This window comes from Rhipicephalus sanguineus, chromosome 5 (assembly GCF_013339695.2).
Source record: "Rhipicephalus sanguineus isolate Rsan-2018 chromosome 5, BIME_Rsan_1.4, whole genome shotgun sequence".
NCBI classification, from domain to species: Eukaryota; Metazoa; Arthropoda; class Arachnida; order Ixodida; family Ixodidae; genus Rhipicephalus; species Rhipicephalus sanguineus.
In genome coordinates, this window is record NC_051180.1 from 200,080,521 (window position 1) to 200,103,185 (window position 22,665).

Sequence of the window (22,665 nt, forward strand, 5' to 3'; positions counted from 1 at the left end):
GCACAAGACTTTAGCCCTCAAAGGTGAGCCATGTCATGGCGGCAAACAAAGTAAGCTGCGGATCACTGCGCTACTTTGTGCAAACATGACTGGTTCTGAGAAGCTGCCAATTTTCGTAATTGGCAAAAGCACATCCCCCCGCTGCTTTAAGGGGAAGAGGCAGCTCCCAGTCAAGTACACGGCCAATCGCAAAGCCTGGATGACCAGGGAGATTTTTGCAAAATGGCTTTGCGAATGGGACGAGAAGCTGGCAAAGGCGAACCGCAAAGTGTGCCTTGTTCTAGATAACTGCACCGCCCACCACACCGCTGCCGCGCTCAAAAACATCGAGCTGCTGTTCCTACCTGCCAACTGCACAGCAAAAATACAGCCGCTTGACCAAGGCGTGATTATGTCGCTGAAGGCAGGTTACCGCAAGCGCCTGATCGACAGGCTCCTGCTCAACATGAGGATGAAGCGGGACACCGATGTTGACTTGTACGCTGCACTCGAAATGCTTCAAGCGGCGTGGATGAATGTGACGGCGACCACGATCGCAAATTGCTTTCGACATGCCTCATTTGCCGCCGCACCAGACGCCAGCGATGAGCCATTATTAGACGAGCCCGCTACGCCAGACGGTTTCGCCACATCAGACGAAGTCGCAGCATCGTGGACGGCACTTCGTGATGCCGGTGTCGTGCCTGACAGCGAGTCGTTTTGCGACTATGTGAGTGCGGACTCGGAAGTGGTGGCAACGGAACAGCTCCTGGATGACGACATTGTGCGCGCTGTCAACGATCCGGATGAGACCAGCGACGATGATTCTGCCGACGAACGTGCCGACAGCGTGCCAAAAGCGTCCAACGTGCCGACAGCGTCGGAGGCATTAGACGCGGTGGACGTACTGCGCCGCTACTACGGCGCTCACGAGGGCGGCGAAGATGGCATGAACATTGCAGCCGCAGCTGAGCGAGCCATCGTTCGCATCAGGAAGATGCAGCAACGTCCAATTACGGACTTCTTTGCAGCTACGGCTGTTTGAAATGCGAGCTGTGTATTTTGAAGTGCAATAAAATAGGTCTGTGACTTTTCCTTTTTATTTGCGGAATGCAGTTATTTTGTTGCGTACCAGCGTGCGGCGAGATGCTATTTCGCCCGCTATTTGTTTTCGGTAAGTACAGCGCATAATATTTGCAGTAAATGCCCGCTGCGGCTATAACGAAATATTGGTTATAACGAGCAAATCGCGGCGGCCCTTCAATTTCGTTATAACGAGGTTTAACTGTATTTGAATTGGATTCGAAATTATTTGACCGAATCATTATTTGCTTCGTACCTAAAATTTACTATTCGCACAAGCCTAGTTTTAAATCTTGCAACCTTGCAATGTGTGAGCTGCAGGTGCAACTTGGTTTGAACAAGGTGGCCAAATGGGCAGACGAGAAGGTGTTCAGCCTCTACCCGCAATAAAGCAACTGTGTCCGCTTCTCTAGAAACAGAATCCTGACCTGCGTGGTCAGCGGCTACGTGTCAAAGCAGAACACAAATTCCTAGGTGTAATATCAGATGCAAAGCTAACCTCTGGGCCACACGTGAAATATCTTAAAAACAAGTGCATGAAAACAGTGATAGTTGTAAAGTTGGTTTCATGCACAACATGGGTTATAGGTGGCCATTTGGCAGAATTCTGTCATGTTGGGAAGGAACTTGTGGGTGAGACTCCAACCAAGGTGTAAAGTAAAACCTTTTTTTGCTTGGCTCTGCACCTTGGTCGGTGTTTCATCCATAAGCATGGGGTAGCGATGTCTTGTTTATTTATACCACAGCCTTGTATGTACACAGCTAGACTAAGGGGCCATAGTTTATCAGCTTGCCACACCAAGTGCCTTGGATCCACCTTTCTACAAGTGCCTTTGGGACAAGCCCTGTCGAAAGCTTTTATGTGGAATCACACGAGTGATCACTCCATTTACAGAGATCCTAATAATCGTATGTTTATTTTCTGAAAGTAAAGGCAAGGAATGAACATACCACATACTCTGCCATAAGTTATACAGGGTGTCCCAACCATCACTCAGCGCGATTTAAAAAAAAAAGGAACAGTGTTACGCAAGGCAGACCTAGTACATATTGTTTGTAGTACACTAGGCTATCCACCATTACATTTTCCGTTAATGAGGTTTACTTACTTGGTCATAATTATATATGCAACTCGACAAGAACTTTCCTAATTATCAAAATGTCACTGAGGCATGTGCACGCATGTTCAAGTGACATCCAACTGCACTATTTTCAACAACGTACTAATCGCGTGCTCATTTTTTCTGGTTGATAAAGAGTCATGTGGAGCCGATGCTGACCTACGATCACCTCAGGGTGTGTGTAAGCTCTCAAACTGCTTTCTCTTTAATTAAGTGGCATTGAACTCGGACCACACCGTCTAATGGCACCTCTTATTGGCACTGTGTGTGATCCAACCTCAATAACCCCATCCACTTCCAACAACACACACTCCGGAACCTTATGATCAGGGAAGTAGCATAAAGCATGACTTATTGCTTTTAAATATTCTCAGTCCTGAAGTGCAGAATCAGTACACGTGCCTGTATTAGTAGTTGCCTTTCGGCATAGCACATCAGCAGAAAGTTTAACAGCAAATCAACAGAAGGATCATGTAAGCCCTCACATTCTTAGAAAGTTCTAAGCATCCCTGTAATTTTTATCTTTTTAATCAAGTGAACACTGCAAAGACAAAGCCAACGAAGCAGATGCACAGCTGGCGTGCTCACGTAATTTAATTTTTCTTTTTCTCTCTCTCTCTCTTCTTTTTTTTTTTTTTTTTTTTGTTGCCGCAAATGCTGCGAAGAAGTGAATAAAGCACATGCATAGCTGGTGCACTTACTTCTTTTTTTGGACGGCACACGGGCCGCGAGATTTAAGTGCACGCTAAAGAACCCAGGTGGTCGACATTTCCGGAGCCCTCCACTACGACGTCTCTCATAATCATATCGTGGTTTTGGGACACCCCAACAATTATTATTGGATGGCACACGACTCTGAAACATAAAATTTAAGGCCCTAATAAAGGGGGTTTGTGAGGGAAGAATGTTGTATGTGACCAGTGCCTTGCTTTCTCTGTGCAGCTTCCTGCACAGCCGTCTGCGCACAGCCACCTTACGCAGTGACTATGAGGGACAAGCAGTGCTGGTCAACTGTCTGCTCCGCAACTATCTCCACTACAACCTCTACGAACAGGTAATCTTCACAGAGGTGTACGAGGAAGGCATTGAAAGGATCTAGTACTTGTCAGCAAAATTAACGCTGCTTCTCCTAGTCATTCTTGCCATAAGCAGGGTGTCAACAGACCGGGAAAACTGGTAATTCTCAGCGATTTTGGGTAGTCTGGAAATTCTCAGGGAAATTGTGCTCCCATCAGAGAAAGTCCACAGTAACTTTATTGAAAGGCAACGAAAGTCGCGATGTGCTTATGACTCTGCAAGCTATATTCAAGTGTTGCTTAAACCCAGAGAAATACATTAACGAATGATACGTATGATATTCACATCATCGCAGAGTAGCTGTCTGCCGCGGTGGCATAGGGGTTACGGTGCTCGGCTGCTGACTCGAAGGTCGCTAGTTTGATCCCGGCCGTGGCAGTTGCATTTCATTGGAGGTGAAATTCTAGAGGCCGGTGTACTGTGCAATGTCATTGTACGTTAACCCTTTCAGACGCTATGTACACAATTGTGTACACCACTTGCTCTTGCTAGATGTATCAACTAGTGGCTAGCTAGAAAGAGCAAGATACATTGAGCTTTGGATGTATTAAACCTCGTGCATACTATATGTGTTTTCATTTAACTCCACTTTGCTGTGTAATGTTGCCACTGATCACTTTCCTGAAGGCACTATAATGTTCGACGTGCCACTCCCACGAGCCCCGTCAAAGGTATTTTTCTTTTCTTGAAATGGAAATACACAAAAACGTCTCTGCACTATATTTCTAGCCTGAGATTTCATTCTCTTTATGCAAAAACAGAACATGAATGACTTCAGAATAAATAGATATTTGATTACAATTTAATTAGAATTAATTATTGTAACACACATGAATTAATGTACTATGAAAATATTTTTGTTGCAATGGAATATTGAGTGCCTCAAAATAATGTGTCAATTTGGCACATTCACAGACAGCTTTTCATAGGCGGCGTCTGAAAGGGTTAAAGAACGCCTAGTGAGGGGTTCCAGCCAACTACTTGGACGAGGACAGAAGGGGAGACGACACACCGCTGGACTAGCAACTGAACATTTATTGAAACTTCCTTGCATTTTTTATAGCATTTGATAGTGAATTTGACCAAGTTGGTCATCTGCAGTGTGGGCAATATCATCCAATACAGATGCGCAGACCCTAACCCCCCCCCCCCCTCCGCCCCACGAAAGAAAAGAAAAAAGTCATAGTTTCACCGCAAGGACAAAGCAATAAATGCAATAGCAACAAATTGTAATTTTATACAAAGTGAGACTGGCAGCAAACTTTTTTATCCGATCTCACGTAACTCTACAAAATGTTGGTGTAAGAGAATACGGCCGCTCCATGGAAAGATGCTCTTTCTGCACGGTGTCTTCGCATTGCGAGCGCAGCTCGTAGGAGGATATACGAGCCGCCAGCTAATGGCTGCTGAGATAGTGCGCGTGCCAGCGATTGCGACCGCGCCCTTAGAAATAAGGTTCAAAGTTGCTGCTAACTGGAGTGAACAGTGCATTTCCTTGGACATAGAGGACCTTTATTACTCGATTCCACACGAAGAATTGTACCTAGCAGTGTGCGAAGTTATCGAACTCAGTGGAGTTGTTCAGTTTCAGAATAAAGTAGGCATGAGCGTTGGCGCATTTTTTGGGGTGCTGTCTTGTTACTTGGAATCTACCCTGGTCAAGTTTAAGGGTAGTATGTTTTTACAAAAGAAAGGGGTATGTATTGGGTCTAGCGTTGCGCCGATTTTATGCAGAATATTTCTGGCCAAAATTGACAACCTCATTTGCACTTCTTTGGACAACAAACACATGATCTGTATGTTTAGGTATGTGGACGACTTTCTGGTTTTTATAAGGCTTTTGCCAGGAGAGAAAGTAGACAGTGTTGCAGAGGGTATTTTATCTGTTTTTAGGGATTGTTCTCGAGGTTTAAGTTTTACCTGCGAACTACCAGTAAAGAAAGCCATAAGGTTTCTTGATATACAACTAATGTTTCATGACAATGACCATGTTTGCTGGATCTTTTCACCCCGAACAAAGAAAGCACTAATGCCATATGAATCCAACCAGTCGAAGTTGGTCAAGAGGAGCGTAGCGCTTGGTTGCCTCATGGACGTGGTGCAACAGAGCTGCTCCCTCCTCATGGCCTGTAGCCTGAAACAGCAGGTTGAGAGGTTGACAGCTGCTGGTTTTCCTTTCTCGCTCATCAGGTCTGTGGCGGAAGTTGGATTGAAAAAAGTGAAGGGTCTTAAAGTCTGGAAGCCTTCAGAGAATATGAAGGATTTTGAAGTGATACCTTAAATACATAAAGTTTCTCACAACATAAAGAAAGTGGCTGAAAAGCAAGGTGTCTGCGTGTTTTTTTTTTTTTTCGCACCATGCATATTGGCAGGCTTGTGTGTGAGGATAGGTATCGAGGGGAAAAGAAAAAGGGGCCTGTCAAGTTAAGCACATGAAACCCTTTGTTGAGTGCAAGACTGGTGTTATGTACTGCATTCCACTGGCATGTGGCAAAGTTTATACAGTGGAACCTTGTTGATGCGTACCTGCCGGGAACGCCGCATAACTACGCATTAACCACCAAGTAAAAATTTGCATCTCCTCGCATACGCTATTGCCGCCAGCAAAGAAATACAGTGCCACAGGAAATATACTGCCTAAAGTGCCCACTGCAAAGCCTTTTCTTTCTTTTTGCCAAAGTGGAGGAAAGATTCTGGTGCTCTTGCACGACCGTCCAATAGTGCCGATAGCGCGCGGTGGCGACGTCAAGGAGCATTTCGGAACTATTACAGGGTCCGGTATACGCAGTGACCGACATAGCGACAGAACGGACAGTGTCTGCTTTCCGCGATATAGGTGTGTACGTCTGTACCGCAATCTGCTACTGAACAAGAACTGACACAGTTCCAGTGAAACGCGGTACGGCTTCATGGAGCCAATAGTCTCCTGGCTAGTTGCATGCAGCGCGTCGCCTTCTCGGCTCATGCCGTCACTGCCAGGCCGCTTGCTGTACCGTGCGCGTGCATTTGTTGTAGGAGTGTTCTTCGTACCCACTTCACTCCAGACCGTGCACAGATGCGGCAAGTAGCTTGTTTGGTTAACATGGCGATGACGAACTTCCTGCAAGCGATGCGCACTCCGCGATGCTCTTGCAGTCCTGGCAGCGGACGGAAGCACGTTTCGGTGGTAGCCCAATAAAAGCGTGCAGTATGGTTACAGCAGCTCTACGCTTGCTGTACCGTACGCGTGCGTTTAACGTGATAGTGTCAATGCAAAGATGTTTCTCGTAGCCCGTGACCAGAAAACGCTCAACTCCGCAACAGCGAGCTGCTTCCGTTTCTACAAAGCGGTGCGTGCTTGAACACGGCCCCGCACAACGAGGCCGTTGCGATCGGCAGCCCAGCACGTTCAGGTTGTCGCCTATTAACAGCGTGCAGTAGGCTTAAAGTTGTGCTGCGCCGCATGCGTGCCCGAGCAGATATCTGAAGATACTTATTGTTTTAAGGTTGTGGCCGATAAGTCATGCTGGCGCGTTCGTCGGTGGCTGCCACCTCACCTTCGTTCTTTCCCGAGGCTTACCTGCAAAGGCGTCGCCGCAATCGCGTGGAACCGGAAGCAGTGATCAATCGATCTACGCACTTCTCGAAAAGACTGAAAACCTTTGGCGGCACATTGTGGCATCAGGAAGTTAAGCGGCGCGGTAAAGTTTTATGGCACAAAACATTACTGCAGTACGCAGGGTATGCACTAACCGGTAGGTGTAGGGCGAAGCACTACGGCTTAAGTGGTCAGCGAATGCATTAGGCTCTATTAGCCCCGAGAACGAACACTGGCGGCGCGGCAGTCGCGGCGATCTGACGTCACGGCAAGGACTCACTTGCGCCGCAGCCGAGGATCGCCTTTTTCTGCGCCCGCCGCATACCCGCTCTTTCGCGATACGGTGGTGATTACTGCTCATTCTTGCGATGCAAATCTCCCAAGGGAGAAGGTAGAAGTTTACTCTACTAGCGAATGTTTAGTAAGCTGTAGAAAGTTTGGATAATACAGTAGACTCCCGTTAAGACGAACTCGAAGGGACCGCGGTCATCTGTTCGTCTTATCAGGACTTCGGCTTATCAGAAGTGCCCTCAAAAAGAGACATGCTAACATGCCAAGTGCATCCAAATATGTTACTTGAAAACACTGAATGGAATAGACTTACAATGGGGGCAAAAAGACAAGAAAAAGTATTTATTTGGCTCATCTAGATAAAATCAATGCCTTCAACCAGAGCATTTACACGACTCTTACGAGCACGCGATTTCGTGTGTTCAAAAATAAAAATGCTCGTGAAGATATTTGCTACCACATTTTAATGATAAAACTGTAACACGCTCCTATGTTGACGAAAAAAAAATTGAGACAAGCACAATTTTCCTTCAAAGAATGTAAAATTTATTGTCCTGGCAGTTCGTTTTCTTCTGTGAGCCTGTCTTGCTGGCTCTAAGATAACTTCTGGATACGCCTCGGTCGCGTGCTGTTGCCTTGACAAAGTCATTATACGCTGAGTTGCTTAAGAAAGTCTGCAAGGTTTTCTTCGAGGTCCGGATATCTTCCCGTTTTCGGCCCGTAGTAACTTTTCCTGATCGACGTGCAGCTGAAGATATCCCATCGGGCTACTCACGGTCACAAGCCTCGCCACGAAAAAGACGCAGCTATATTCACTGTGCAAAATAGCCTTCCCTTGTCGTGCACTTTCATAATCAAAATGGCTCATCACCATTTGCACTTCACTGGGAACAGATACAACGCGCACAGGTCCTATGCGAACCAACGCGAATTGACCACAAAATACATGTGTTCGGCCGTCATTGTGTGATGGTGATGACAATGGATCGTGGTTTTGGTTTCGTACTCGATTGTAATGCACAGACCATTTTTGCTCCTGTTGTCGCTTTTTTTTTTTTTTCCCACTCCCCTTGCTTTTGCCCCTCTGACCACCGCGGAGGGGCCCCAAGCTTTTGTGTTGTTCTCTTCCTTGTACTCCACCTGGGAAACCGAAGAACAGGGGGAGGAATACAAAAGGACGCAGTGGCTTGGGGGTCCAAGGTGTAAATCCTCCACTCTTTTTGTTGCTTTCTTTGCTGATAAAGCCTACACCTCCCCCACCCACAGGCTGGGGGTGAGGGGGGATACCGGCTTTATCCGCTGACCGGTCTTCTTAGGTTATCTTGTGTCGCGATTTGCTTCGCGTCTTTCCTCCAGGAAGCGCTTTTTTTTTCCATCTTTTTTGCTTTTTCTTGGTCGCCTGAATGTCCCACCAAGACTGCAGTGTTCGTTTCGCAGAATCGCTAGTGTTGTTGATCACCGCGAAAGTTCGTCTTAACAGAAGAGTACAGTTGGGCGGTTCGTCTTAAGCGAATTTTTTTTGCATTGAGTCTATGGGAAACCAAACAAATGGTCCCGTCTTGTTCGGTATAAGCGAGAATTCGTCTTAACGGGAGTTCACTGTATAGCTTATAATGGGCAAATTCCCGCCCGAATGGAAGCTTCACCGTGAAAATGGTGATGCACGAGAGCAAGACATTCGTTGTTTTCATTGCATGCTCCAAGACATCGGTGCTAAAAAAATTTACGCTAATGGTTCTAACTTCATTACAACTTGGCGCAGACTCCGCGGTTAGAACACGCATCCCGAAGATTACAAATTAAATTAGGACGTTTTCAATTCACTCACTACTGTGCGGCTTATCGTACAAGTTATGTATGCAGTTGCAGATTATCTAGATGATTTGACAGAATTGTGCTTTCTGCTACAGAAGACTTTAGATGAATCTGTCTATCGTAAATAATCACTTAATACATCTGGGAAATTAAACAAAATAATACTGCACACACACAATAGTTTCAGAAATTCTGAGGTGTTAGTATACTTGGATTATGTAAACATTTCTTCTCAACACTCGTCTGGGATTATGTGGCCGTGTACCGTGATTTGCATGAACTGCTGGTCCGATCAACCGCCGAGTCACGAGTGGTAATGTTAAATTCTCGTGGGAGCACTGTTGATAACAATCGTCTGCAAAACAAACACCTGAAAGTCGAAACGAGCGTTTTGAACTGTTTCGATGGCACTCTCAGTAATGTGGCCCCCATATTAATTGAACGTCCTTCGCTTTAATGAGTCAATTAATGGTCTCGCACGTCATGTCCACATAAAGGTTCATGATGCTCAGGGCAGGGTATATCAAATGCAAAAAAAAATAATAAGTTATGAGCTGGCTATCTAAACTAGTACTTATACAAGTGTAACAGCGCCGTTGCCATGATGCTGCATGAAGACACACTCTGACAGCAATAAGGAGTTTCCGCAATTAACCTCAACTTTTTTTATGTTGTGAAATGAAGCCCCGAAATTATTGCGAGAAAGATGTGAAACTAAACAACATGATGAGTGAGCGAGTACAGAAGAAAAACAAACACAACTGCGGCAGTATTCTCGGGCGAGCGCCTTTGAGATATTTTGCGAAGCTCAATACTGCACGCGCTTTCCTAATCGTGCGCGGGGCTTGGCACACCGGCAAGAACGCTGTCCGCCAATCGCAGATGTGTCCGATGCAAATAACACTTGTGGAGGCGAAGCCATCATATTTTTTAAAGGAATTGCCCGTTAACAACGCAACCTAATAATGTGAATAAAGTGTCTTGCGTGTCAAGACCACGACATGATTGTGAGACACGCTGCAGATTAATTTGACCGTCTCAAATTATTTAACGTGCTCCTGTATCTAAGCAGATGAATGTTGCTTTTCCCAGCCGTCAGAATGCGGCTGCTGTGGTCGGGAATTAGACCCATCCCCGAAGTTAGCAGCGCGACACAACAACAAACCTGGTCACCGCTTTCAAAGTGTGCACGACGGTGTGCGGGCACCGTTGGTGACTGTGAAGAAAAAATGCATATAACTTTTTGCCGTTTTACTAGGAACATTATCGATGCTGTTTTCGTCATTCATCTGAAGCTTGAGACAGGCAAAAAGCGAACGTAAACAGTGGAATAGCGCACGAAGCAAGCGCGTGATATGCCGGCGCATCACGGCGGGCGTCGAAGGGTCCTTGCCGTGACGTCATCCACGCCACCCGCCAGGCGGCGCCACCCCAACTTCTCGGGGCTAATAAGACTGGGTCGGGGATTCGTCGCAGCTACTTTTTAACCATTAGTATGCTTAAAGCGGGTGCAGCCGGGAACGCGAAGTTTCAAGACCCCAAGAGCGAGCTGAAAGGCCCAGGCAACAACATCCTGCCGGTCATAGGCACTTACGTCGCTACCCTGTCGTGGCACGGAAAGTCAACCAAGCAGCTTCTCTATGTCCTAGCAACCAAGACTGTCCTGCTGCTAGGCTTCCCGGCAATCCAAGCCTTGGCTGTCTGCACGTTTGTCGACAAAGTCGCGAGGACTTCACAGCCCACTGGCGACTTTTGTCTCAATCCCACTCTCTTCCGAGGACTTGGGACGCTCCCCGAAGCCTACACTATAAGGCTGCAACCCAATGCTACGCCTTTTTCGTTGAGCGTACCCCAGCGCATTCCACTCCCTCTCCGAGACTTCGTCAAGACTGAGCTAGACAAGCTAGAAGCGGAGGGCGTGATTCGTTGAGTGGACACACCCACTGACTCGTGTGCTGGGCTGGTTGTCGTCCCCAAGGTCTCGAGTGACTATCGGCTGTGCGTGGACTTGGCTCGCCTCAATAAGGTGGTCCTTCGAGAGCGTCACTTGCTCCCTACAGTGGAACAATGCCTCGGATTGCTCGGAGAGGCTACAGTTTTCTCCAAGTTAGACGCCACGTCAAGCTTCCACCAGGTCAAGCTGTCCCCCGAGTCCCAAGAATTGACCACATTTATAACCCCGTTTGGACGCTATTGTTTTCTCCGGCTGCCGTTTGGGATACATCTGCACCAGAATACTTCCAGCGGCACATGTCCCAGGTCCTCGAAGGCCAAGCGGGTGGGGTGAACATGATTGACGACATCCTCATCTTTGGGAAGACACCCTCCGAGCACGACCGCCATCTCCAACAAGTCATGGACCGGCTAGCAAAGGCAGGAGTCACGCTCACTCGCGAGAAATGCTCGTTTGCGACTTCGAGTGTCAAGTTCCTTGGCGTCGTGGTCAACGCGGAAGGAATTTCTCCAGACCCAGACAAGGTTGCAGCGATCCGAGCCATGCATCCACCCGAAGATGTCGCAGGGTCCGTCGCCTGCTAGGCCTCGTGAGCCACATCGGACGCTTCTTACCGCACGTTTCGGAGGTGACTGCGCCGATCCGAGCACTGCTGCTCAAGAACTCTGCCTGGACTTGGGGCCCGGCACAGCAGTCTGCCTTCTCCGAACTGAAGAAGCTACTGTGCTCAGACCTCTGCGTGGCTCGCTACAACACCACATACAAGACCACGGTCTCAGCTGACGCCAGCTCCTATGGTCTCGGGGCAGTACTTCTCCAGGAACAGCTGTCCGGTGAGCGTCGAGTCGTCGCCTTCGCTTCGCATCGCAGTGCAGCCTGCTGCTTCAGTACTGCGCCAACGGCTGGCCTCGGCAGTCCCACTTGCCTCTCCATGTGAAGAAGTACTGGCAGTACCAAGGAGACCTCAGCGTCTGCGAGGGACTGCTTCTGAAAGTGTCCCGCATCCTCGTGCCGTCTGCCCTTCAGTGCCACATGCTCGAGCTTCTCCATGACGGGCATCAAGGCATCAACCGATGCAAAGCTTTAGCACGGGAGTCGGTCTGGTGTCCGGGCATCAACAACCAGATAGAAACACTGGTGTCTAACTGCCACACGTGTGCCGAAACCAGGGTGCAGCACTCGGAGCCCATGCTGCCCTCAACCACTCCAAGTCGGCCCTGGGAAGAGGTCGGCATCGATCTTTTTAATCTCAACGGCCAAGACTTTGTTCTTCTGGTGGATTACCAGTCACGCTTCCCAGAAGTCATCAAGAGCGTTTTTGCACGCCATGGGATTCCGAGACTGGTGCGCAGCGACAACGGTCCTTAGTTTGCTGCAAAAGAGTTCTCCGCCTTCGCCAAGTCCTACGGCTTCTGCCATGTCACCAGCAGCCCCCATTTTCCACAGTCGAATGGGGAGGTGGAACGGATGGTGAGGACAGTCAAAGACCTGCTGCGGAAGGCGGATGATCCCTACCTGGCACTTTTGGCATACCGGGATACACCTGGGGTAAATGGGGCGAGTCCCGCTCAGCTGCTCATGGGTATGCGCCTACAGACCCGGCTGCCGAAGACGTCGCACCTGCTGGAGTCAGCCTGGCCTCCTTCAGTCACAATCACTCAACGTGACCAAGTCAACCGGAGGCGCCAAGCGTCGGACTTCAACCGAAGACATGCAGCTCACACCTTGCGGCTTCTTCAGGCTGGAGAGCGGGTCTGGGTGCGAGATGTCAATTCCCCAGCAACCGTCTTAGGGCCAGCTCAACGCCCGCGCTCCTACGTGGTGGAGACTCCGACGTGTGTACTTCAGCGTAATCGGATGCACCCGGTGCCAACGTCAGGAAGACCCACTGCGAACCCACCTGGAACCCCTGTAGTGGATCAGCCCGAGACAACTACAACACCTGGAGTTGACCAAGCAGCACAAGACCAGCAAACCGCGTCGCCTCGGAAAAGCACCTCCACTGCAGAGGACCCTCAGGGTTCTGCTTCCATGCCACGCATCTCACGGTCGCGGTATGGCAGGAGGATTCGCAGGCCGACAAGACTCGACCTGTGAACATTTTCTTTCGGACTATGAGTTCTGTTGCAGGTGCATGTGTTTTGTTAAAGTTTACCGTGGGGGGGATGTAGTGTACGGCAGTACCACTAGGTGGCTGTATCATTCATGTAGTGTACAGCAGTACCGCCAGATGGCAGCGTGGCATGTACTGCTTTCTGTAATAAGGGCTGCCAATAAACCTGATGTCACTTGTCCGCCCGGGGACTCGGCTGTCGTGTCACTTACTCGCCCGATGCGCTCGACAGTATTAACAAGGTTTGACTCTATTGGGCAGACAGGAAGGTGTGTAAAAAAAAATCCACGCATATCCACGAAGTGAATGTGATGAGTGGGCGAAGCACCGAGGGATCATTCGGGTAACCGTGAATTCCCTGTACATGCCCACTCGAACATGCAAATGAGTTACAACACGTGCGTACAGATATACAATGTTGTTTTATCGGTCAAGTAAGTCGCACTTGAACCGAGCATCGGCGCCACCAACCTCAGGTAGCGAACACTTCCGGCATTTTGCCGCCACTTCCCGCGCTATCGCCGCCTCTGGGTCCACTTGCTGGCGTCACCGTTTTGCAGCAGCTTCCCTCACCTTAGACTGCTGGTCTGCTCGTTGTCTGCATCGCCGTGCTGCTGCAGCTTTGCGAGCCCTCAGCTCCGGGTCCGATTGCCGGCGTTGCCGTTTTGCTGCAGCTTTACGAGCCTTCAACTCCACTCGCAGTTGAGCTGCCACTCTCGCCTTTTCATCAGTGTGTGGCATCAACAACGCAGACGTCCAAACAAGATTGCTGGAAAAAGCGGACCTGACTTTCGAAAACGCAGTGCAGACCGCCCTAGCAATGGAAGCAGCAAAGAAGGATGCAGGAGAGATAGCGCAAGCTCACGCTAGTCTCGGCAGCGCCGGTGGGCGTGTCCTGTTATCGCTGCGGGGATGCACACCTGGCGTCCGCTTGCCAGCATGTGAAGACCGTCTGCAATTACTGCCACAAACGTGGCCACTTGGCAAAGGTTTGCAATACGGAAAGAAAAGACGAGCAATCATAGAGCGACAGCTCTCCCAGGCCGCGTTCATTCGTGGGCTGAAGTTCACTGTCGGCAAGCAACCGTCATCGTGTAAATACTGTCCAGGATGAAGCCTCTGCTACAGCTTCGCCCGCCGAAGTTTTCAACATGTGGCAAGTTGACTACACCAAGGTGCCTCCACCTTTTACCGTCAATGTTGAAGGTTGCGGCAAGCCGCTCCGCATGGCAGTGGACACGGGGGCGAGCGTCTCAGTCATTGCCAAGTCGCGTTTGCTACAGCTTCTAGCTTCAATTACTGTGCAGCCGTCTCAAGTATTTCTGCAAAGCTATTCCGGGAATTTAAACAAGGTACAAGGCAAAGCTGATGTCCATGTAAACTTTCATGGCAAGGAGGCTCACTTACCGATTTTTCTTGCCGGGAACAGATCACCCAGTCTGCTCGGACGCAACTGGATTCAGGAATTGGGCATCAGCGTCTCCGACGTTGAAGTGAACATTCATGCACTTGCTGATGTGAAACACGTAGTGCAAGATTACACTGAAGTGTTTGAAGAAGGCTTGGGTACGTTCAAGGATGCGACGGCTTCACTACATGTACCTTCAGATGCTCCACCACGGTTCTTCAAGCCACGACCACTGCCGTATGCCTTGACAGACGGAGTCGCACAAGAAATTCAGCGATTAATAAGAGATTCCATCATTGTTCTGGTGAAGATGGCTAGGTGGGGTGCTCCAATTGTTCCCGTGACAAAGAGGGATGGGCGCATCAGAATCTGTGGGGACTTTGGTGTCACCATTAATGCAGTCGCAACGGTGGAACGCTACACCATTCCAAGGATTGAGGACTTGTGGACTGTGCTGGCTGGAGGTGAAAAATGTACAAAGTTGGACTTGCGTGACGCATACCAGCAAGTCGTCTTGGATGAGGCCTCTAGAGAGTACGTGACGATTTCAACGCACATGGGGTTGTTTCAATACACCCGCTTACCTTGTGGGGTCTCATCTGCTCCAGCTATTTTTCAACGCGAGATGGAGAACTTGCTCAGGGGTCTGCCACATGTAGCGGTCTATTTTGACGACATTCTCATAACCGGTGCAAATGATGCTGAGCACTGTCGCAACCTCCGTGCGGTACTAGGCAAACTTCAAGAATCTGGCTTCAAGTTGAAACTCGAGAAGTGCCACTTCTTCATACCCCAAGTTGAGTATCTCAGGCACATTATCAGTAAGGAAGGCCTCTCCCCGAACATGGACAAGGTGTCTGCCATTCTGCACGCTCCTGTGCCACAAGATGTGAATGAACTTCAAAGGTTCTTGGGACTCAACTTCTATCGGCGTTTCTTGCCCAACCTTTCTGCACTTCTCCGTCCATTGCACTTGCTTCTTGGTGATGGAAAGAAGTGGCAGTGGGGAAAGGACCAGCAAGATGCATTCACTGCCTTCAAGCATCTGGTGACTTCAGCTCCAGTTCTTGTACATTTCCGCCCAGACAGGCCTGTGTGTCTCAGCTGTGATGCATCACTTACAGTATAGGTGCAGTTTTGGCGCACAAAGCCACTGATGGTAGAGAACGTCCAATTGCTTTTGCTTCGAGAAGTTTATCAAAAGCAGAGCAAAACTACAGTCAACTTGACAAGGAAGCACTGGCCTTGGTGTTTGGCGTGGATCGGTTCCACCAGTACTTGTGGGGCATACCGTTTGAAGCACACACTGACCACAGGCCACTTCTTGGACTTCTGGGTGCCAACAAGCCTGTTCCTGTGCAAGCTTCGCCAAGAGTGGTCAGATGGGCTCTGAAGCTCTCCGCGTACAATTACAAACTTGTCTACAAACCTGGCGAAGAGCTCAGGCATGCCAGTGCGCTTAGTAGACTGCCACTGCCCAACGACTGCACTGCATTTCCTCGCCTTGCTGAGGTCTTCATGCTGGAGGAGGCATATCCACAACTCCTCTCACCAGCTGTTGTAGCACGAGCCACAAGGGACGATCCAGTATTGAGCTATGTCCTATCTGTGTTGAAGGGAGAAAGCCTCCCAGCGGGACCAGAGTGGAACCCCTTCAATGCCAGAAGTGCAGAACTCAATCTCCATGAAGGCTGTCTACTATGGGGATCAAGAGTCGTGTTTCCGAAAAAATTGCTGGCCCAGGTACTTGGTGTGCTCCATGCCAGCCACCCGGGTAGAGAAGAGCAAGATGATCGCCAGGAGCAATGTCTGGTGGCCAGGCATTGACAATGACATTGGAAACAGTGTGAAGAGCTGCGCTACGTGCCAGGCTCAACATCGAGCTGCCCAGCCAATGCAGCAGACACCCTGGCCTTTTCCACAGCGACCCTGGTCTAGGCTTCACATTGATTTCTGGGGACCATTTCTAGGGCATACATTCTTGGTTATAGTGGACGCCTTCTCGAAATGGTTAGAAGTCTTCCCTGTGTCTTCCACATCAGCAGAAGCTACCGTTTCCGCCTTGAGAATGGCATTCGCCCAGCACGGCCTCCCCAACATCATAGTTTCGGACAATGGTCCTGCTTTTACCAGTGTGCAGTACCTGGACTTCTTGACTCGAAATGGAATACGCCGCATGCTGGTACCGCCGTATCACCCTGCGTCCAACGGTGCCGCAGAGCGAGAAGTACAGACTGTCAAAAACAAACTCAAGAAATCTGGGTCGGGCAACTTCCAAACACAGCTGTCCCAGTTCTTATTCCACTACAGGACTACACCTCACGAAGTAACGGGTCGGCCACCATGCGAACTCCTGACAGGCAGAGCCTTCAAGACACCGTTGGATGTCTTGCAGCCAAGCCTGCAGACGTCGGTACTTCCTAAGGCAACTTAAGCAGAAGTTGTATGCCGACAGAGGATCTGCCTGCCTTCTTCTACGCAGATGACATAGTCCTGCTGGCGGACAATGCTGCCAAGATGCAGGCTCTGCTGACATCTGTGCGGGGGAGGGTACGGATCTTGGGCTGATGTTCAGTGCAAGGAAGTCTGTGGCTATGTGGTTCACACCACAGCAGGCAGTGCAGGACCCGCCCCTCCTGCTGCAGGGCAAGGAAATTGAGTGGGTGGACAGTTACAAGTACATCGGGGTAACGATGGTGGCAACGACAAACTATATATACGGGTACGAGAAGGAGTTGCGTGCGAAGGCTTTAAAGCGCCGGGCTTTCCTGGGCTCACGAGCTCTGTGGGCCTTCAGCAGGTACGAGGTCACCAGGGAACTGTGGAAGGGTGTTGCGGTCCCTGCTCTGACTTTCGGTAACGCTGTGGTGTGCCTCTCGTTCGCGACTAGGCAGGCGCTTGAGGTTCGCCAAAGGGAAGCGGGTCGCACAGCCTTGGGGGTGCACGCCTTCACTCCTAATGAGGCAGTACAGGGCGATCTTGGGTGGTCGTCTTTCGAGGCGAGGGAGGCAGTCGCCAAACTCTCTTACGAGAGGCGCCTCAGCGGCCTGCCAGATGGCCGTTGGGCCCGGGAGGTGTACAAGTACGTACACATCCGGTCGGTACGCACGAAATAGGTCGCCCGAACCCTCTCGCTGTCGGAGTGATACAGGGTGGAGGCTATCCGGCTGACGGCCCCCCTCCAGCGCGACATAAGGAAAAAGGTGCGGGAATCAGTTAGCACGGTGGAGACCGAGAGATGGAGGGAGTCGGGACGAGCGAAGAGGGCCCTGGCCTTGTATCAGGAGGGAAAGATGGATATTGCTAAGGAGGCTTTTTGTGCGAGACACGAAGTGGTGTACTTGGGACACGCTCGCCAGGTACACTGCCGAGCTTGACACGATGTGCCCCTTGTGCCAGGGCGCAGAAGAGACAATCCGGCACATTGTGCTAGAGTGTACTGGCCTGCGACCTGCGACACATGATGCTCAGGACTCTGGCACCTCGGGACAAAACACGATGGGCGCGACAAACGGCAACAGCGCTTTGGCAAGGGCTCTCGGTTTTCGCGGGTCTGGCAAGCTGCCAAGCTGGGAAGCGGTGGAGGCTACGAAGCGGCAGCTCGAATGCTGGTGGAGAAAACAGGTCGAGCAAACGCAAGCGCTGCGGCGGTAGCAGCGGCTATGATGCACCGAGGGCACATTGGATTTGACCAACCTTTTTCTTTTCTTTTTCTTTCCTTTCTTCTTCCACCTTTTTAAATTTTCTTCTCAACTTGACCTTCGCTTTATCTTTTTCTTCCTTGCCCGATCCGGCATAGCCCGTTGATCTCCCGCTCCAAAGGGAAGACGCAGCAGACATCATCATCATCAGTGAGTCTTCCGTGGCTGCGCCTTGCACACCAATGTTGCAACGCAGCAAAATATCAAGGAAACCAGTGCTTAGGTACTCCCCGTAGTAGAACTGATAGCTGAGCCAGTTGGTGATAATCGCTACGGTGACTCCCCATAGTGATTCTTCTTAAAGGAGCACTGACATCAAATTTCAAAGTCGAGATGTGCCTTTCATTCGATTGCTCGGTATGCATAGGTCTCCTTGGCCAAATTTTAATGGCGCCCGTCGCGAGGAAGTAATTTTATTTCGAGGGCAAACGGCGTACGAAAGCTCAATGGAAGATTGATCACGCTGCGACATCAACACTAGTGCTACTGTAACAGGTGTGATACATTCCGACCATACCATCCTGAGTGACGATACGCTAGTAGCAATGACGTCGACGATCTGAGTGTATTTATTGTGCCGCCGACGCCAGGCGACGCTCTCACCGGCTCTCACTCCCAGCCAGTGGCTCTCCTTGCTGTCCCGATCCGTGCCTGCGATTCATCGTGTCGTATCGACTGATTTGTCGTGTGATCCTCAGCGCGAGTGCGATTTTTGAATCGCTGTTTTGCAAAGGGTCGAAGCGAAAAATGATTCGCGACGTCGCGTATCGCGGTGATTCTAAGTTCCAGAATGCCGTCTTCAACACTAGTCGATACTTTTGACGGCGACGACGGCGATGCTGGTGACAAGGCATGACTGAACGTGCGCGCCTAGCAGACGAAATGTTAGCTGAGCAGCTGATCCTCACGTCACTCCTTTCTGTGGACAAGTGGTAAACTGGGGCGCGGTCTGGAATTGACCGCGAGGGAGCGCTGCCAGCGCTAAGATATGGCGGGCTTGCAGGCTATTTTGAATCGTGCTAGATACCGGTGATATAAATCAATTAAACAGATAGTTATTTGTCCCTCAGTTGCATTTTCGGTCGGGAATCGCTACTAGGGGGTAGATAACTACTCGTGGATGCAAAAATCTTGACATGCGTAAATTTGATGTCAGTGCTCCTTAAGAGGGGAGGAGTGTCACAATGTTTAATAGCTAACACGCAGCGCCCTTGCGTGGCGCTGTTGCTTTGTGTGTTGTGGCGTCACACCTGGGGACTGAAAGATGGGGACGTGGGATAATAAAGAGTTAGTTTGTTTTGGGCTCTCATAGCGTCCTGTCTCATTTTGCTATCTAGTCTCCGGCTATATCTTCTGGCCATCTGTACTTGTATGAGCGGGTGCGACTGTCCATGGCCGAAGAGAGAGCGAGCGCTTACATAGCCCTTGGGGCACCGCACCGCCCCTAGCGGACTCCGTGCAAACCAGGGCAACAACGGAGGGACAAGGCTCGGCCGTAAAGTGCTTTATCCCTCATAAGCGGTTGCAAGAACATAATGCAACCTTGAGCGGGGACTTGGGAAGCAATGTGGCTGTTCATTGCCGCAGTTGCGTGAAATGCAAATCTAGTTAGCCAATGTTCGATCGCACGGCCATTTTGTGTAGGGGAAAGACAAGATATGAGCGGGAGGTTTTAGAAGCATTTCACATTGTAAATCATAAAGGTAATTGTGTCAGCGATACGTCCTTGTTTCTGAGGTCGAAAGAGCGTGCCTACTTAGTGGGAAAAAATGTTTCAAGTGTCGTGGGAAGTGACGGCAATGCGCGTGCGTGAGAAGCCTTATGCGGCAATGCAGTTTCCAATAAAGCACAGTTGAAAGTCCAGCGTTTGTCCGTGTGTAACGCCTTCTTCTTGTGTACGTGTTTTCTTTGTTTTCGCTGTTACCCCGTTTTCAAGCACATTTCATCACCGTTCTATTCTGACCCCGCAAAGTGGGGAATCAAGGGAAGAGGCAATCGATTAACTTTGTCAGCCTGCAATGTTCCTGCAGACATAGTGAATGAGCCCAGGTGTGACATGCAGTGGGCACATTTGGGAGCTGTTCCAAGTGTTGACGAATTATTCAGGTTCATACTGAACATAAGAAAGTTGCTCGGGTTCCACAGAATTTCAGTGGTTATGCTGACCATCCTCTTCATTCCCCACAGTAATGCTGAATGCGATAGAATATTCAGTATGTAAACAAAACTCTTGAGAGCCTGCTGATGGTGAAGAGGCACCAGAGTGGAACTTGCTTTGAAAGTGGTCAAAGTCTGCAGCAGCAGAAATAAATTGTTGCCCAATTTAGTTTTTGCTCATTACTCTCTGGCTGATTTAACTTGTATTTGTGAAGACATGAGCAAGCTTGTCGCTAAAGGTGAACCCGTAAGATATGGGGAAAAAAAAGGTGGTTTGGCCAACACCATCCCCTTGCTTCGAGGGTTTTACTAATTTCCATGTCGCCAGGCTTGCGGGTGCGACATAAGGAGCTACTGACCAAGGTTTTCTTGTGCGCGGGGATTGTGTTTTTCTCTTTTCTTGGACGTACTTGCAATTGTCAAAGCTTGTATGTTTTCCGAAATAAATCTTGATTGGAGGTCAGCACTTGTCTGCATAGGTCGGCAAACCCACTCATGAGTAGACTCACTCAGGTTCACTCAGACTCAGATAGAGCCGTGAGTCTGAGTCTGAGTGAGTCCGAGTAAGTATTATTTCGGTGAGTGTGAGTCCGAGTGAGTCAGGCAGAGAAAAATTTCAGTGAGTCTGAGTCCGAGTGAGTCCGGTTGAGAAAAATGTTGGTGAGTCTGAGTCCGAGTGAGCCCTAAGTGCAAAATATATTCCTTGAGTGAGTCTGAGTGAGCTCCACTCTTTTTTGCCGACCTATGGTTCTATATTCACAACTTCAGCGTTACTATCAGCCTTATTTAGGCTGACGTTTATACTCCCGTCGACTGACATATACTTCAACGCACTAGCGTTCATACGATAGCTCAATATTTATTATTAAGGGCTTGAGTTATGGAGAGGGGGGAAGGGAACAGATTGACCCCCCCCCCCCACGCAATGTATTTCACAGGAAGTTCCTGATAAAAATATCTCGCGTGAGGCACCTCTTCCAATAAAAAGGTCCTTACTGGATTGCATCCACTGATAACTCATATTTGAAGGTACGATGTCAAAAGGCACCAAGTATAGCACAAATCATGCAAGATATTGGTGTTAAAGAGCATTGACATCATGGTTGAAAAAGCCAATTATACGCTAACGGACTCATGAGTCAGCTCACTCAGACTCACTCAGGCTCAGATAGAGCCGTGAGTCTGAGTTTGAGTGAGTCCGAATGAGTATTATTTTGGTGAGTTTGAGTCCGAGTGAGTCAGGCTGAGAAAAATTTCAGTGAGTCTGAGTTCGAGTGAGTCCGGTTGAGGAAAATTTTCGTGAGTCTGAGTCCGAGTGATCTCTAAGGTCAAATATATTGCATGAGTGAGTCTGAGTGAGCTCCACATTTTTTGCCGACCTATGCTTGTCTGTGTCACCTCTCTTCATCCCTCTTTTTTTTATGTGCTCTAAATTTTTCTTGTGCAATGAAGTACCAACTTGCGCCAACATTCACTTTAATCCGAATGAAAGCTACCGAGAGGTTTTTGTACTTTTGAGGGAACATTCAAGAGGTCATTTATAAAGAATACCGTTAAGCTCTTTGTTTGGCATGTTGAACCAGCATGTAAATAACTGGTACTGTCACTGTGCACCATTTGATATCACGTTTGTTTCAAGGTAAGGGTGCCTTTGAATGCTTTAGCCGTTCCATGCACTCTTCTTTTTTTTCCGTTATGTCTAAGTCGAGGGATTTACTTACTATAAAATCTATAGGTAAGGCCCCCCCCCCCTTGTTTTAAGTCTAAATAATTGAGAAGAAAGTTGTTCATGTAACAGCTGCGCTTTCCTTTTCAAAGTTCCCGCCAAACACAGCCACGCTTGCACTGCGCCCTGCGATCTCCTTTGCAAAACATTTTTTCGAGCACCCACATTGCCACAACTTCTTAATCTAGTGCCGCTACAGCCAATGAGGAGGCTCCCACACTTGGCAAGCAACCATTTATGGCGATATTTTCACCAGATTATCACTGACGTTGGTGTCTGGCGTGGCCTCGCAAAGATACCTGATGATTGGAAAATGTGCTCCTTCTTTATGGCTGCCAGGGCCTCCTGGATGTACATCGAAGGCCATGCACCGTCAAACAAAACCGCGGAGATGGCGCTATCCGCAGAACCACAATCGCTCGAGGAAATTCTGTTGGCACCAACAGTTGGAGGCATTAACCCTTTCACTGCAGTGTTTTTTTTTTCTGCGCGTTATGGGGAAATGTTCTATTAGCAATGCAGTAGGATGCTGTTAAGGACATGTAAACATTTTTATAGGGCATTATCTCATCAAAATAAAAGTAGCATTCTTTACAAGCAATGAATTAACTAAATAAATAATTTTTATTAAATAATGAATTAATAAATAATTACTCAATAATT

The 22,665-nt window shown here is 49.0% G+C and overlaps 1 protein-coding gene across 1 annotated transcript in view; it reads left to right on the forward strand.

Moving 5' to 3' along the window:
• LOC119394571 (26S proteasome non-ATPase regulatory subunit 3) overlaps nucleotides 1–22,665 on the forward strand; it is a 197,177-nt gene that overhangs the window by 76,937 nt on the left and 97,575 nt on the right. Inside the window, exon 6 of the mRNA XM_037661893.2 lies at nucleotides 3,126–3,237. Coding sequence (XP_037517821.1) covers nucleotides 3,126–3,237 — 112 coding nt within the window. The remainder of the gene's footprint in view (nucleotides 1–3,125; nucleotides 3,238–22,665) is intronic.